At 46.9% G+C, this 17,021-nt stretch overlaps 1 protein-coding gene across 1 annotated transcript in view; it reads left to right on the top strand.

Annotated features, from left to right (window-relative positions):
- The window catches only part of NPHP4 (nephrocystin 4), a 952,546-nt gene that overhangs the window by 792,561 nt on the left and 142,964 nt on the right, over positions 1-17,021 (top strand). The window contains exon 23 of the mRNA XM_069239971.1: positions 15,304-15,387. Coding sequence (XP_069096072.1) covers positions 15,304-15,387 — 84 coding nt within the window. The remainder of the gene's footprint in view (positions 1-15,303; positions 15,388-17,021) is intronic.

The raw sequence follows: 17,021 nt of genomic DNA, 5'->3' as shown, positions 1-17,021 counted from the left end.
TTTTTTATTTTAGATGATTATATTTGTCTTGCACATGATGTACTTAACCTATTGCGTTCGTGTGTAACTAATGGGCATTTTATTTTCTACATGCTGTTGCTTTATTTATTTTTTAGGGCGACTTTGACTGACATAAACAACTTCACAGTAAGTGACTGCAAGTTTTGCTCCTATTTGGATTTTTGATTTTTGGGAGAAGTTTTTCTATGGTCCTGATGAAGTGTCGAGGGATCCGTATGGACCACCAGACGCGAAACATGTAGACCCCTTTTTTGAGAAGCCACTTTTGGGTTTTTCTTCAAACTTATATTTTGTGTGCGAGTAGATGAGCATTATTACTCAGTCTTACTCCCCTCTTGTTTTTAACTTTGGTCTCCATCACAGTAGTATTGATTAAAATCATGATTATTGAGCGTAGATGGATAACCAATTTTACTTCTGTTTTCTCTCCTATACTACTTGGGTAATCTCAGATACCCTTCCTTATCTCTAACTATCAGTAGAGCATATACGGTTAAGAGCCCCCTCAGTGGAGCCCGTTAGGCATTGCAGCACCGGCCTAACGAGGAGCTTTCCCAATAATGAAATCTTACATCCAATGTGATGCTTGAGGGTTCTCGCTCCTGTAGAAAATAGTCCCATTTATTTTGGAACAGTGCACCCCTCTTTTCTTACTACCATGTCAATTGGTGCCTGTGTATCAGACTATTACGCTCTTACGTTAAGTAAGATGACCCTCCTAATAGATATTTGCTGTTTCATATAAACGGTACAGTTCTATAGTAACTTGCCTTACTTAAGCACATATTTCTCATAAATTCATTTTCAACGAGCGAGAGTGAATAGGACTCTCTAAGGTTTCAGACAGCCCTCTGAAATTAAAAGATTCAGACATTGAGGTTATGCTATTTACATTTATTCAAATGGTTCCACTTTTAAGAGAAAAAAGCATGCTGTATGTCACACACGTAATACAAAGCCGCTTTCAAAGATTATTGTAACTGAAAGCATATATGTCATTTAGCATCATTTTTCACAAAAAAATGTTTTTTTTGGTCTGAAAGAGGAATCTGCGGATAAGCGCACAATATTGACATATTTAGAAAATCTTTATGAAGGTTTGCCTTATTTTTCAGTGAAAGAACTTACTTTCATTCTGGTTTTGGCTGTTCGAGTATTTTAGAGAAGTCATGGCTTCTCTGGCAGGAATCTTACATGGCGTTGATGTTCTCTTATTCTTCCATGTTCTTAACTACAAGCAGTGTGAGGCACGTCCACAGTCTGTGGGTTCATTTAGGACTGTGGGTTTCTTCTGTATTGTACAAAATCATACCTGGAGCTGAGTAATACCTATTAACTTTGAACCCTTATTTTTTTCAGGACCATTGAAAGACAGTTCCTTTCTATACACCCTTTAAGCAGAACACCTTGCTAAGCTTTTTGGTCGCTTGGAATGCAATTTATACTGCATGCAAATCAGTTTCCCTGTGGCTTGCCTGCGCCCTTCGCTTGTTGAAGCGTATTTTATATCCATTCGCCTTTCTCATAAGGTGCGGATTATAAATGACTTTATTTCCTCGCGGCTCTATTATTGTGATTACACCTACTTGGGGCTTCCAGATTATTTGCTTCACAGGCTCCAATTCATACAGAATTATGCAGCTGAGTCGTAGTTCGACTGAATATGAGAGACCTTATTATATGACACCAGCTTTGGCTTCCTTTCTGGCTGTCTGTGAAAGTTTGCATTCTCTATCAGTCCATGTGTTTGGTACAAAATTGGGTGCTATTTTGCATGTGCATCAATTGTTACAGCTTCTTAGACCACAAAACATGTCCTCCTTCTCTCTGTTCCTAAAGTTTGCCACCAAACATGTGGTCACCATGCTTTCTAGGTGATTGCTGTTCAAGGGCAGAACTCGTTGCCTTTACATCTTAATCAGATTAGCGATTGTTGCAAATTCTGGAAAGAGTTTAAAAACGTGGCTGTTCAAACAATGTTTGTGAAGGCCCTTCCAATTCTCCTTGCTCTGGTTGATGTGCATTTGTAGATCAGAGGTCATTTGTAGCACCATGATACTTCTTCGTCGAAGTGCTGCCCTCTACAAAACCATAACTAAAGTATACCAAAGTCCCTCATTTCCATGTCCAGGTTAAGGCCATTTGGTTCCTTTTCCTACCACAATTTGTCTGGCGGTATGAGTGTGACAGATCGTGGGCCATCTCCCTACTGGCATGTATTTGGCTCATTGGTAATCATTGTGGATCCTGTTGGTCTTATGCCCCTAGATTAAACTTTGTACTAAGGCATATTGTTCTGTTCAGTGTCACTCTGCCCTGCTTACAAGAAACTCATTCTGATGGCTTTTTCTTCCTGCAGATTTCTCACCTTAGGAAAAATTTCAGCATTCAGATTGGGTCTAGAAAAGTTTGTGTGGGTCTGTGCACTCTTATGAGGCTCCATCTGCAGCGTAGGTGACAACCCCAATTTTATATGGAACACTGCCTGGCTTGTTTATGTCACTTGCTGCTTTTCTGTGTCTACTCTGCATGGGTCTGTAGCTCTTTTTTTTCACCAAATTCCTTGTTGATAATGCGTCATTACCAGACTAGGTCAGATGTCGCCCTCTAAGGCCTTGGGTTCAAACCCTGTTGAAGTTTCTCTGTCCCTGTCAGATCGCCGTACCACCTGCATGTGGTGTCAGGGGCCTCACTACAACCGTTATGCTTGCGACTTATTTATCTCCATGCACCTTAAGGTGATCAAGGAGTGGGAATCCAGATTATTTTAGGCTTAGACCCCCTACGGAAACCTGCATGGGGTCCCTATACCCTCCCTCATGTACGTTGCTTTGCAGGTAGTGGCTCTCTAAATGGTCCTCTAGCAAAAGCTTAAGAAACACCATCAAAAGACAAATTCTCTTCTTCAGAGAGAGCTTCAGTAGAAAAATAGTATGACCTACTAGGACAATAATATGATAGTAGTGTTCAATAACCACCATTAGGAATGCCCTAGACAGTCTGTCATTTTGACTACTGGTCTAAATATAGTAAATTAGCTTAAAAATATTCTATGGGCTTCCTGTAAGTTGCATGAGTGAGTCAGTGAGCAATTTCAAACTCAATTTATAGTGCTTTTTAGTGAACCAAGGGAACTACATGGGTCAAGAGAGCATTATGAATAAGCAAAGAGATGCACTTTAAGGGTTCTCTAGAAAGGTTGGAATATTTATTTCCCCTTTCATAATTCAGGCAGAAAGTTTATCAATAGACGTTATCTTATATACCTGCACATCTAGAAGGCTTTGTTTCAGCTGTGAATGTTCTTCCAGGAGCATACTGCTTTATTTACACTTCAGGGTGCATGAGGGCTGATCCAAAAAGGATTTTGTGTGTCAGACACAGCCTCTCTAGAAATAGCTGAAGTAATTGGAGGGAATTCTTCAAACCTGACACATTGTATTGATTTTCCAAATCCCCAATTCATATCACTAGCATAGTATACTAGTTGACCTTTTTAGATGGTTTTTAGGTTTCGAGCTGTATTGATTCTTGGAATGTTTGTTTCTAGTATAGCCATGTTGCTGGAGGGTATAATTTCATCAGGCAGGGAAGTGGGTGCATGGGTTTCTTCTCTGTTGTGCCTACTTGTGCATTTATTACTAGAGCCTTCAGCATCGTAAGGCCCAAATTATTAGTCATAAATGTTAGAGTAATTCCTCACTGTGTGCAGAGCTCACCTAACAAAAGAACTCTCTCTCTCTCTCTCTCTCTCTCTCTCTCTCTCTCTCTCTCTCTCTCTCTCTCTCTCTCTCTCTCTCTCTCTCTCTCTCTCTCTCTCTCTCTCTCTCTCTCTCTCTCTCTCTCTCTCTCTCTCTCTCTGTCTCTGTCTGTCCAGTCTCTTCGTGGCCGGGGCGTGCTATCCAATTTCCTTGTGGATCAGGGAGGCAGTGGTTTACCCACTACACCTCCCCTCTGCCCCTCTGCAGTGGTCTCCAGACCTTCCCAGTCTGATGTTTCCCCACCAGGCACCAGTTGGAGACAGGATTCGCTATCACCTGCCCCTCTGGCAGTCTACCTTGTCAGAAGGGTGGATTTTGCCAATAGTCCGAAACTGCCCCTCCATCTGTGGCACCATCCTACAATCGGATGACAGAGGATCACAGGCACTTCTCCCTGAAGAGGTTACAGCTCTGTTAGCCAAGGAAGCCACAGAGAGGGTCCCTGTGCCAGAAGTAGCTTGTGGTTGTTAGTTCCGCTACTTCCTGGTGCCCAAAAAAGACAAGGACATCTGCCTTATCCTAGACCTTTGTTATCTCAATTTCTTCCCCAAGGAGCAGATGTTTTTAATGCTCACTCTGGCTCTGGTTCTGTCTGCCCTAGATCCAGGAGACTGGATGGTAGCGTTGGACCTGCTGGACGCCTATTTTCATATTCACGTCCTGCCTGCCCACAGATGTTTCTTGTGGTTCACAGTAGGCCACAAGCATTTTCAGTTCACTTTGCTCCACTTCAGCCTTAACAGCACCCCTCAGATGTTCACCAAGGAGATGGCAGTAGTCACAGCTTATCTGCGCAGGCCAGGGGTTTCAGTCTTCCCCCACCTCGATGACTGGCTGTTGAAGGCGGTCTCACACCAGGCTTTCGTCCCCCCCTTCCAGACTACGGTGCATTCATCTGGGTTCACAACGAACGTGCAGAAGTCACACCTGACTCCCTCTCAGACGCTTCCTTTCATCTGAGCTGTTCTGGATACAGTACAGTTTTGGGCTTATCCTCATGAGTGAAAAGTCCAGGATATTCAGGCTAAGATACCGATGCCTCAGCCTCTATCCTGAATTTCGGTGAGAATGACTCTGAGGCTTCTGGGCCTTAGGCTGCAACCAGAAGTCTCTACCATATGAACAAGTTACTGTTAAAAGTGGGGTCTCTAGTTGGCAGTTAGTTTACCCACTGTCCAAGTAGCGGCCTTCACTCTAGTCAGGGAAAGGGAGTCACACTCCTAAGATAACCCCTGCTCACCCCCTTGGTAGCTTGGCACAAACAGTCAAGTTTATCTCAGAGGCAATGTGTTGAGTATTTGTACCCACACACAGTAACAAGGTGAAAACACTACAAATGGACACCACACCAGTTTAGAGAAATGGCTAATATTTTTCCAAGTAAAACAAGACCAAAACGACAATAATGTAACACACACAACCAAAAATATGAATTTTTAAAGATGAAATCCCACTAAAGCGCTTCGAAACACACTAGTTCCAACTGGTACTATCATGGTGTCATGACAGAGCCATTCCCAACAGTCGGACACCACTCGCGAGGGAGTGCGGTGTCGCTCACGGAGTCGCATGGCCTCCAGGAGCAGTACCTTAGAAAAGAGGCAGAGTCAAAGACGTGGCACAGAGGTGAGGCTCGCTGGAGCCGGTGCAGTGTTGGTTCCATATTACTACATAGCAGGTGAAGCATCGGTTCTTAACTGCTATGCAGGAGAGGTGAGGCTGTTGTGTAGCCATTTTAGATATAGCTCCATGCATGTTATTTTAACACAGTAGGCCGCTGTGCACTTTAACATAGATATATTTTATTCGGCTTCGCATTATTATTATTACAATAACCATTTTTACGGTCTTGTTTTATTTTCATCTATCCAACTGTTTTTGCCTAGCCCAGCACTCTGTTCTCAAACAAGACATTCTTGGTCACTCTGTGCTTCATTCAAGGCTACAGTTCGGTACATTGCCGGTGAACGTGGTAGTAGTTTAGTCTCCAACATTCGTAAAAAATACACATCCTTACGTAGGGACATTTTTCTCAGAACATCAGCTGTGTTGTTATATAAACACTTCCTTATCCCTTACACGTTAGAGGGAGATTCTAGCCAGGGAACCATGACTGTATGCTGATTGCTGAATGCTTCGCTACAGATACTAACGCAGACCACAGGCCTTTGTTCAGGTATGGGGGGTTGATATCTTCCCTGGGGAACCTGAAAGGCAGAACTAGAGCTTAACATGCTGTGCTCAAATTATAACTTAGATAGGAAATAGTCCATCGATCATAGTGACAATATGATAGCGTTGTTTTTATGCTTCACTCTTTTTGTCACAATTTTAATATTGTCATGTTGTGTTGTCCTGGTTATTGCAGCTAACGCTTTGCTATCTAAGATGCAGTAGTTTTATTAAACTTATTATTGAAACATATACTGCTTCTGTTTGTCATTTATATATGAGACTAAGTTGTAAATGAGAGAACTGGATGCGACCTGAGTGACCACGACTTCCCTGAGAAGCCTAGTATGTCATGCACTCGGCTGCCCAATCATCACAATCCTCCGGTAGAGATGAGGCACTACTAGTTAGCCGGAGCAAGACCTGGATTTAGAGCGACAGGTGTCACCCGCAGTGGGTTAGACTCAGTCTCCCACACCACGGATGATCCTGCTGCTCAAAATCCAGTAGTCTCATTAGAATAATGAGAGCCTACGTGACAAGGTGCTGGTTTCTTACAGAGACAGCGGAGGTGAGGCGGCGGCCAGAGCATCGGTTCCTTACAATCCGGCGGGGTCAATGAGTCTAGCGGGTCAAGACGTGATGGGGCAACCTCTCAGGGTCACGGTCACACCACACTCTGCAGCGAAGTCAGGTGTCACGGACGTCGGTGACACAACACTCAGGACTCACAGTGTTGCGGAACTTAAGAGGGTGCTGCGGCGGCATCAGACCTGCAATGTTGGCCACGGTTGTCATACTGCAGCGGGGATCACGGCTTCGGGTGCAAGCAGCATCGCCGATTCTGGAGTCATCCAGAGTCGTTGTGCCTGGTTCTTCTTCTTTTATGCCAGACTTCAGTCCCAAGGGCCCAGGAACTGGAGCGGGCACCACTTGGCAAGTCAGGGCCCTCAGCAAGAGAACCCGGGGCTGTCAGGTGAAGTCTTTAATGTCCCTGAAAGTTCTTAAAAGGAGGTAAGCTCATTCCAAGCCTTTGGAGAAACGTCACAAGCAGGATACACAGGGAAGTCCAGTCTTTGTCCTCTCCAAAGCAGAAGCAGCAACTGCAGGCCAACCAGCATACAGCAAAGGGGCAGTACTCCCCCTCGCAGCTCTGCAGCTCCTCCTTGGCATAGTCTCCTCTTGATCCAAAGGTGTTTTAAGAGTCTGGGGTTTTGGGTCCAATAGTTATACTCATTTCTGCCTTTGAAGTAGGCAAACCTCAAAAGAAAGTCTTTGTAGTGCACAGGACCCTGCCTTTCTTGACTGCCCTGGTCCCAGACACACTCTAGGGGGTTGGAGACTGCTTTGTATAAGTGCAGGCACAGCCCTGTTCAGGTGACAGTGTCAGCTCCTCCCCATACCCTAGACCAGTAAGACCCATCAGGATAAGCAGGGCACACCTCAGGCCCCTTTGTGTGACTGTCTAGAGTGAATGCACAACCAGGCCAACTGTCATCCTGTTTCAGACGTGTATTCCATAGCCAGAAAGAGGCACAGAATGGTTAAGTAAGAAAATGCCCTCTTTCTAAATGGGGCATTTTTTAATCGTAAAAAGTTTTTAAAAAAACACATTCACTAAAAGATATACTCCATATCTCTATCTGCTCCCAATGGGAAATTACGCTTAAAAGATATTTCAAGGCAATCCCCATGTTAACCTATGGGAGAGATAGGCCTTGCAATAATGAAAACTGAATTTGGCAGCATTTCACTATCAGGACATGTAAAACACGCTAGTACATGTCCTACCTTTTAAATACACTGCACCCTGCCCATAGGGCCACCTTCTGGCCTACCTCTAGGGGTGCCTTACATGTACGCAAAGGGAAGGTTTGTTCCTGTTTAGTGTGTGCACTTGCCAGGTCAACATGGCAATTTAAAACTGCACTTACAGGCACTACAGTGGCAGGTCAAAGATATGTTAACAGGGATACTCATGTGTGTGGCACAATCAGTGCTGCAGGCCCACTAGTAGCATTTGATTTACAGGCCCTGGATCCACATGGCAGACTATACTAGGGACTTACAGGTCAATCAAATATGCCAATCATGGATAACCAATCATAATCACAATTTACACAGAGAGCACTTGCACTTTAACACTGCTCAGCAGTGCTAAAGTGCCCAGAGTACCACAACCAGCAAAACAAAAGCCAGCACACTGTCAAAAATACAGAAGTCAGAGGCAAAAAGACAGGGGGAACCATACCAAGGATGCCAAGTCTAACAGTTACTTCCCTTCTGTGACGCCTTATCTGGTAGAGACATATTCTAGTTGCAGATTCCTTACCGACCCATCCATCCTTCCCAATCTGCAAACTGATTTCTAAGGACGGGTAATTCCCTTTCAGGGCCCTAGTTTTGACGCACCAGTCGTCAGTGTTCTTCATGGCTCCCCGCTTCTGACGTATAAAGTCATTAAAAGAAACTGACGTCAGTGCTCCTAGGTGGCGCCTATATAGGTTCAACGACATCATATCTGGCGCGCACAATGCAGACAATGAATGAGGAGCCGACCAACGCCACCTGATGGTGCACAGTGGTATTGCTCAAGAAAAACCTCCAGATCCAGACAGACACCTGGGAGAAATTCTAAGGTAAGGAATCTGCAACTAGAATATGTGTCTACCAGATAAGGCGTTACTGAAGGTAAGTAACTTTTTCATGTATATATATATTCCCTTAAATAAACAAAGGTTTCAGGGACGCTATAGTTAGGATCACAGTTTACATGTACAAAACCATAGAAATTCACATGTAAACTGTAACTCCTACCCTAAGATAACTATAACTTGCACCCCCACTTTGCACAGTTTTTTTCTCAAAATTTTTACTGCAAATATTACATTGATATTATTAATGATGTTATCAAAGATGTCATGAGTGCCGTAATTCTGGGGTAATTAGCAGTGCATAGCCCATTTGATGAGAAATTGTGCACCTGGTCCTGCTGAGGCTGTGGCCCCCAGAGACGGCAGCTGACGGGTGTGCTGCTGACTGACAGGACTGAAAAGGGGCGGCGGCCTTGGTGTGCGGCCCAGTGGAGGAAAGGAGTGGGACCGACTGCCTGGCTGGTGTACTGGGTGCGGGCCACCTGCTGGGTCGGCGATGCGGCGGACATCACAGAAGAGCGCGGCTGCACTCGGAGACTGGGCCCAGAGGACCCGCAGCCTCCTCCGGCAGTGGAGGTAGGAGGGGGGGGTGTCTGTGGACTGGGGTTGGGGGGATTAAACTGCGGGGTTTCCATACCACCCTCAACCCCCGCCTGAATGAGAGACTATGGTGGCCCCCCTTCCTGAGTGATCTGGCTGGAGCCGCGGGGGTCCACTGGTAGCAGGGCAGGCCCTCACTGGGGAGCAGTGGCACCCGGGAGGCCGAGAGACGGGGCCGGAACAGAGCGGCCTGCGGTGTGGACCTGCAGGGGAGGGGCAGCAGCACAAAGACAGAGGGGTGAGAGGCACAGTGGTGCAGACCCGCTGGAATCCAGTGGACGTAAGAAAGTGTCCTGGTGATGTGGGTGGTACCTCCACGTTTTGAGGAAGAGGAGCTACGACCACAAGCCGTGGAGTGGAGCCCCATATAGACTGGAGCTGGGCCCTGGAGTGACAGACGTTGGCACCCCAAAGGCTATAGCAGGCTGTGAAACCAGCTGAGGGCCACAATAGGCAAGGACAAACCGGCAAGGTCATCATCAGCGCAAACTTGCATTGAGCAGTTCGCCACAGGCGGGGGCTCGACCTCTACTGGTGAGTAGGTGAGGGGGGGGAGAGTCCCTGCCCCCAGAAGATGTGACCACCATCCTTCAGGCCATACATTCCTCCCAAACAGCAGTAGAGACAAAATTTGGGGAGGTCAGAGTGGACATGGCCCTGGTGCGTCAAGATCTGCGCAATGCTACAGCAAGGATCACGGAGGCAGAATCCAAATTGTCCAGCATGGAAGACGAAATGAGTCCCCTAAAAACGCAGGTCTCCCAGCTTCTTTTGCGGACAGCCGAGTTACCCTGCAGAGCAGAGGATGCTGAAAATCGCTCACAACGCAATAACATTCGCATAATTAGCGAAAACACAGAGACTTCCTCCCTTGCGTCCTATCTAGAGGACTGGTTTAAATCCTGGGTGCCACTGAGTTGCCTCACACCTTGGTTTGCCATAGAATGTGCTCATAGAGCGCTGCAGGCCAGGCCTCCCCGGGTCCTCGCTGAGACCAGTGATTCTGTGATTTTTCAACTATAAAAACAGAGATGCAGTGTTGCAGGCGGCCCGTGCCCAGGGCTAACTGCTTTGCAATGGAGCAAAGGTCCTCGTGTTCTCGGACTACACCAGGGAGGTTCAAAAATAACACAGCTCCTACACTGAAGTAAAGCAGAAATTGAGGGAAATGGATACAGCATACCGTCTTCTTTTCCCGGCTCACCTCAGAGCAGTACGCGCTAACAAAACCCATTTTTTCGAGTCTCTGACGGCGGCCTAGACATGGCTGACCGTGGAGAGTCTGCTGACAACATCTGGAGGTGGCCCACAGTGGGGGCGGCCATCCCCGGGCTTGGATCACCGGTCTTCACGACCTAGGAGCCAGCAAAGCCGTACCCGGTCTGGGAGGCGCAGAGGACATCGGGGGTCCTGCCCGGGCTCTTCCTTGCTGCGGTTGTGGGATGGGTCTGCCCAGCCCCACCACCGACAGAAGGACACACTTGAGGCTCAAGGGGCAGTAACAGGGCTATCGGCAGGGGAGTTGTCCCCCGGCCCAGGAGAAGCCTCCAGTGACTCTGATCTGTCCAGGAGTCCAACGCTTTGAGTTTCCGGGAGGAATGGGGAAGGGCATGTCAAACGTAACACTTGTTTATTTCTTGTTATGTAACTGTCTACTGAATTTTGATCAACACATCCGGCTTTATGGAGGGGTCACCACTGCTGGTTAGCTTAAGTTCGGTTTGGATCTTCAAGAGTTTAATTTTTTATAAGGGCGACAGATGCTTCTGGGGGGGAAGTAAGGGGTGGGGTGGGAGTGGGGGGGTTCAAGATTACACCTGATATGGGGCAGCTCATGTTGTTGTTGAGAGTTGTTATTTGCTTTCCTCTTACTTTAGACACACAGGGTTTTAGACATACACCTTGCTTACTGGGATGCACTGGTGGACATGGAGACGACAGTCCCACTTGCCCACTTTACGGTGAGGGCGGTATGGCTGCCTGCCGTAATGTTCCATCGACCTATACATACATAAATGGTAGGACCAATAAAAGTTCTATCTTGGAACGTTAATGGACTTTTGGATAGGATTAAGCGCACAGCCGTCCTCACATAGCCCACCGCCACCAACCTGATTTGCTGCTGCTTCAGGAGACCCACATACTCAGGGACCATTGTCCTTTTCTAGCACATAGAGGCTTATGAGAGGGTTTAGCACACCAGGTTTGTTTGTGGGTCAAGTGGGGTGGCGGTGATGTTGCGCCGATCTTTTCCCATGATGTTCACAAAAGCACAGCGGGATCCCCAAGGGCAGTTTCTGGTCCTGTCCGGGTGCATCGAGGGGCTCACACTTAACGTTATATGCATATACGCCCCTTCAGTGTCCTTATGCACAGTTCTAAATAACCATACCAAAACACTCCTGGATCTGCCTCAGGGACTACTCTGATAGGTGGAGACTTTAACGTGGTCTCAGACCCCTTGCGGGACGTTTCGCACCAGAGGCAGGCGGCGGCCTCCAGCTTGACGAACTGGATGGTGTCCCTGGGGTTATGCGATGTATGGAGAATCTGGCATCCACAACAAACTTGGTTTACACTCACCTAGGCAGCACACTGAACGCAATCTAGGATAGACTTCATTCTATTGCCGGCTACAGATTGCAGCCAACTCATGCATTTTGAGATCCTTCCTCAGGGTGCCTCTGATCATGCTCCGCTGCAGTTTGTGCTAGGGGCAGCTTCGGCGGTTGCCCGTCCGGTGTTGCGGTTGAATGCATAATACATACAGCACAAATTATTTGCCCAACAATTGCAAGAAGTTATTCAGTAATACTTTTCCCTCAACACGACCTCGGTCCCCTCGGCGGGTACCCTGTGGGGATCGTGTAAAGCAGTGGTAAGGGGGGCTGCAAAGGGTCTGGTCCTCACCCGGGAACAATCCCAGAGGCTTCACATCTCTAGTTTGGAAGCCCGAGCCCTCTGTCTGGAGGCTAAACAATCCACACGGCCCAATGAGGAACTGAATTGGCAACTCATGCTCATATGAGAGGAGATACGCGATCTCTCCCTTGAGGCAGCAAGACACTTATGGCGTGCCTCCACCACCCGTGTACATGGGTGGGGAGATAAAAATGGGAAACTGCCTTATTGGTTGGTATCACACCATCATTCATCTAGAATTATTCCCAAAATTAGCAACACAGAGGGGGAAGTGGCCACCAAGCTACAAGAGGTAGCAGACACTTTTTCCTCTTATTACAGTGAATTATTAAGCTTCCTCAATGATTATTCCAGAACATGCCCGACAATTCTTGAACAATGTCCCCCTCCCGGAGTTGTCACAAACTGACATAGACATCCTTTATGAACCTACACTGGGGGAGGAAATAAGTGCGGCAATCACGTCAATGGGGGCAGGGAAAACTCCTGAATCCGATGGATTTCCGCTAGAATATTACAAAATGTTTAAAGAAGGGTTAACGCCTCAACTTCAGGCTCTCTATGACGAAGTGTCCCAGGTTGGTTCCTTTCCGGACGGAATGGAAACGGCCACCATAGTAGTGCTCCTAAGACACAGCCACCGACCAGGCCCTGCGCGGATTACAGACCAATTTCACTTATTAATAATGAAATAAAAATCTATGCCACAATTCTTGCGACCCACCTCAAGAGGGTCCTGCCACTTCTGATTCACCCCGACCAATGCTGCTTTATGACCAACCGCGATACGCGTCATTGTATATGTCGTCTCCATGTAGCGCTGGCTCGACGTCACCGAATTCCCTCTGATTTAGCACTCCTTTTTATTAATTTCAAAAAAGCCTTTGATACAGTGGACTTGGAATACTTTGGTTTGGTGCTAATCTGGGCGGGCATGGGGCCACGATTTCGTCGGATGGTCCAAGCTCTATACATCAATCCAGTAGCCTGGGTGGGGGTGAACAACACAGTATCCTTTGCCTTCTCCATTTGTCGAGGAACGCGCCAGAGCTGTCCTTTATCCCCACTTCTATTTGCTCTGACAATCGAGGCCTTGGCTCCCCTGATTAGCATGGACCCATTATACCACGGGTGGATCTGGGATCACACTTAAGAGGATTGCGTGGCGTTGTACACCAATGACATCCTATTGTATATGGCAGACCCTAGTGAAACTGGCCTGCGGAGCCTTCACCTGCTGGGTTGCTTCGAGGAGATGTCAGGCTTGTAAATGAATCCAGCTAAGTCGGTCCTGGTGCTACTGGCCCCCTCATGGGACTGCAATGGTTGGCAAGATAAGGTTCCTATCCACCGACTGAGCTTTAAATATGTGGGTGTCTGGGTGACTCTCCTCCCTGAGCTGATATGGGCCCTGAACATGACCCCACTGGCATCTCGGGTGAAGGCAGACTTGGCAAGGTGGCAATCCCTGGCATTAAACATTTTGGGTCGTGTGGCTTTATATAAAATGATGATCTTGCCACGGTTCTTATATACTCTTCAGAACTTTCCGCTTCCAATCCCTTGCTCGTGGTTCTGGGTGCTAGACCGAGCAGCAGCCTCCTTTCTTTGGTGTGGAACGAGACACCGCATTGCACTGCAGTACTGTCAGAGGGGTATTTACGAATGTGGAATGGGCATGGCCAACCTACCACTGTATTTTTTGGCAACACAATTTCTGGTCCTTCACGACTGGTTAAATGGGTTCTGGTGGACCCGGCTTATCAGTTTGAACTGATGGCTCTGAGCTTTCCTCAGATACTAGCACTCCTCTACAGATCGCCACTCCCTCGCACCCTAGAACCAGTGACCAGGGTGGCTTTCCTGGCCTGACGGGCAGCTTTGAGTCATACGCGTTGGAAGAATATAGTTACCCAGCAGACCTCCCTATGGGCATGGTACTTGGCTGAAGGAATCATCAGACTTGCATGGGTTGGAAGGTGGGAACTGCTGGGCATATTTCTCCTGGGAGATCTGTGGAGGGGGGAACCATGAGAATGTCTCAGGACCTACAGGCTACCCATTAACTTGCCCACACACAGTTTTATAAATACCTCCAACTCTGACTTGCCCTTCACATACACTTACCGCGCATCAACACGATACCACAACATAGCCCCCTAGAGGCCATGGTGCTGATGAGGGCTGTAGGGAAGGGGGGTGTTTCCCAGCTCTATAGAATGCTAATCAACAATACTCTGGGTGATTTGGACCATCTTCGAGCCCGCTGGGAGAGTTGGCTGGGTCCCCTGGAAGAGGCGGACTGGCAGGATGCATTGATGGCACCCAGGCTGATAACTGTTTCGTCCAGATTGAGGTTGATACAACTGTACTTCCTGTATGGGGCATAATCCTCTCTGGCGTAAATGCATCGGGCTGGGCTCTGATCTTCCCCTCACTGCCCCAGGTGCATGGAGGGACCTGCAGAGTTTTTCACATGGTATGAGGATACCCCCATATGGCGCTCTATTGGCAAAAGCTTTTTCAAGAACTGCATGCGATGGTCGGATGGGGGCAGCAGCTGTCTCCAGCACTGGTTTTGTTGGGTGTGATGGAGGGAGCGAGGGGCTCGAGGGCAGAGAAAACTTTTGTGGGTACTACGCTGATGGTAGCAAAACAAGACATTGCAGTTCTTTGGAACTCCCCCACTACACCGTCCATGCTGAAGTGGAGGCACGGGGTTGACTGGTGCGCTAGCCAAAAAAGGTCAGTTTATGAGGCAAGAAGATGTCCACGCAAACATATAAAGGTGTGGGGGAAATGGCTGGGTCTCCTAACATGAACTTCCAGGGACCCAAGAGACTTGGGGATGGCGGGTGTGGACTGATTCTGTTTATTTGGGTTATTTCTCAAGGTGTACAATTATCTGCATGCAACAAATCCATTTTTCTTTGTTGATGCATGTCTCCTACCCTGTGTTGTCTTTTCCTGTATCTTCAAAAATCAATACAATTGTTCATTAAAAGAAATACAGTTATGGTATGGTTTATGAGTCAACCATTGTGGTAAATGTGTGCTCCTAAGAAGATGATTTCTGCACATGGCAATAACACTGTGCAATTGTCTATGAATTCCTAAATCGTTATTTAAAAACCTTAATTTGTGCTGTCCACATTTCTGCATTTTTTTATCAGTGTCCATCTACTATGGGATTTGAAAAAGGAAAGGATGCTGAATCGCAGTGGAAAACAAGTGCAATGCTTTCTAGACACATTAAGGTATGTAACACTAGAGTGAAGCAAGGAAGTATCCTTCAAAGATGTCAGAAATCCCTTGACGGTACAAGAGGGAAGACCTTTACAATATCGTCTAGTTGTATATATAGCTTAACCAGACCTTCCTTGCTGAGGATGAATTTTATTAGATCATTTATACAGTTTCATGCTTGAAAGCAAAATTTCAAGTTCACATCATACTACTGTAAATCAAAAATGTTGTTTTGGTTTCAGTTGTAAAATGCACATTTCTTACAATTTAGAGTGTTTGTGCAAAATGATGTTAAAGCAAAATATACTATTGGATATAAGAAGCAAAAGGAGATTTCTCATTTATAGGCAAAAATGGGGATAACATGACTGTTAAAAATGTACTCAGAAGATAATGTTCGATCAGTTTGAATTTTAACTTGGAGGGGCTCTGGAGTATTAAGTAGCAATGAACAAATCCTTTTATCCGAATGAACAGCATGCTGCCAGTAGATCTTAAATAGTGCTTCTGATGGATACGTCTACCTGCAGATTCCTCACCTGCAGAACTGTCCCAGGTGTCACACTGGATACAGAAAACTTCAAAGCACTCAAGTCACCGGTAGAGGGCACCAGTCTTTGTTGACGCCAGAAATTACGTCAGACAGCATCACTGAGGCTAAAAAGCACCCTATTGCAACAACATCTGTTCCCTTCTTTCCACTCCTTTGACAAAGATCTGGAGCTTCACTCTCTCTGAGGAGTTTCCTCACACAAAATTAATATAGCAGTACCATGTCTCCGCCCATGAAATCAGGGTTCAAACCCTGTATGGATTGTCTATGGACAGATGTCCATCACGGACACCTATGCAATTTGTTTTTAGTGCCTGGGGTCAGACCTTGACTCCTTGACTTCCTCTTTTTGCCTCAGCATACACCATAAGGCCATGAAAGAGTGAGAAGCTAAGCTATTCATGGTCAGGGCCAGTGATGAACATTGATACTGCAGTCGGTCAGTACATCACTTCAGTTCTCCATCCTCATCTTCAGTGGGCAAGAAAAAGAAGAAACATAAGAAATCAAAAATACATTTTATCGGTAAGTCTTCCCGTAGTATTGTTCTTGGAGCCACAGTTAGTCGACTTGACCCCAGCGGCTTCTCTTCCATGCAGTCATGGTCCACCACTGCACTTGGCTCAGTAACGACCTTCAAACCTTCTGGAGCCTTCGGCATGGATCCCTCTACTGCTCGAGAACCCGACATTGGTGCCAGCCTTCCCCGACTTTCCGACCTCAGGGTTGGGTCCGGCGATGTTCCTTAGTGCCATGTAATCTCTCTTCATGAGCCCACCCTATACCAGCATCCACTGTTCATGACCATGCACCCAGCACCATTCAGCGCTGCTCTGACAGGCACTGTTCCAACGCCACATTGCTTTGACCCACCTCTCAGGTACACAGCACCTCAGCAGTCAATGCTGTGAACGGTTCCACTTCCACCTCTGCCGCCTCCACCTCCGGGGCTGGACACAACACCACTGATGCCACAGCCGGATGTCACACGCCCCTCAGAAAAAATACTTTAGGGATACCCAGAGACTTTTGGAGGAGGAAACTGTCTGTATGCATATTTTTTGGACTCCAAACTTATTGATCTCATTCCCT

Source organism: Pleurodeles waltl, chromosome 6 (assembly GCF_031143425.1).
Source record: "Pleurodeles waltl isolate 20211129_DDA chromosome 6, aPleWal1.hap1.20221129, whole genome shotgun sequence".
In the NCBI taxonomy this organism is placed as follows: Eukaryota; Metazoa; Chordata; class Amphibia; order Caudata; family Salamandridae; genus Pleurodeles; species Pleurodeles waltl.
This window is presented reverse-complemented; position numbering and strand designations above follow the sequence as displayed.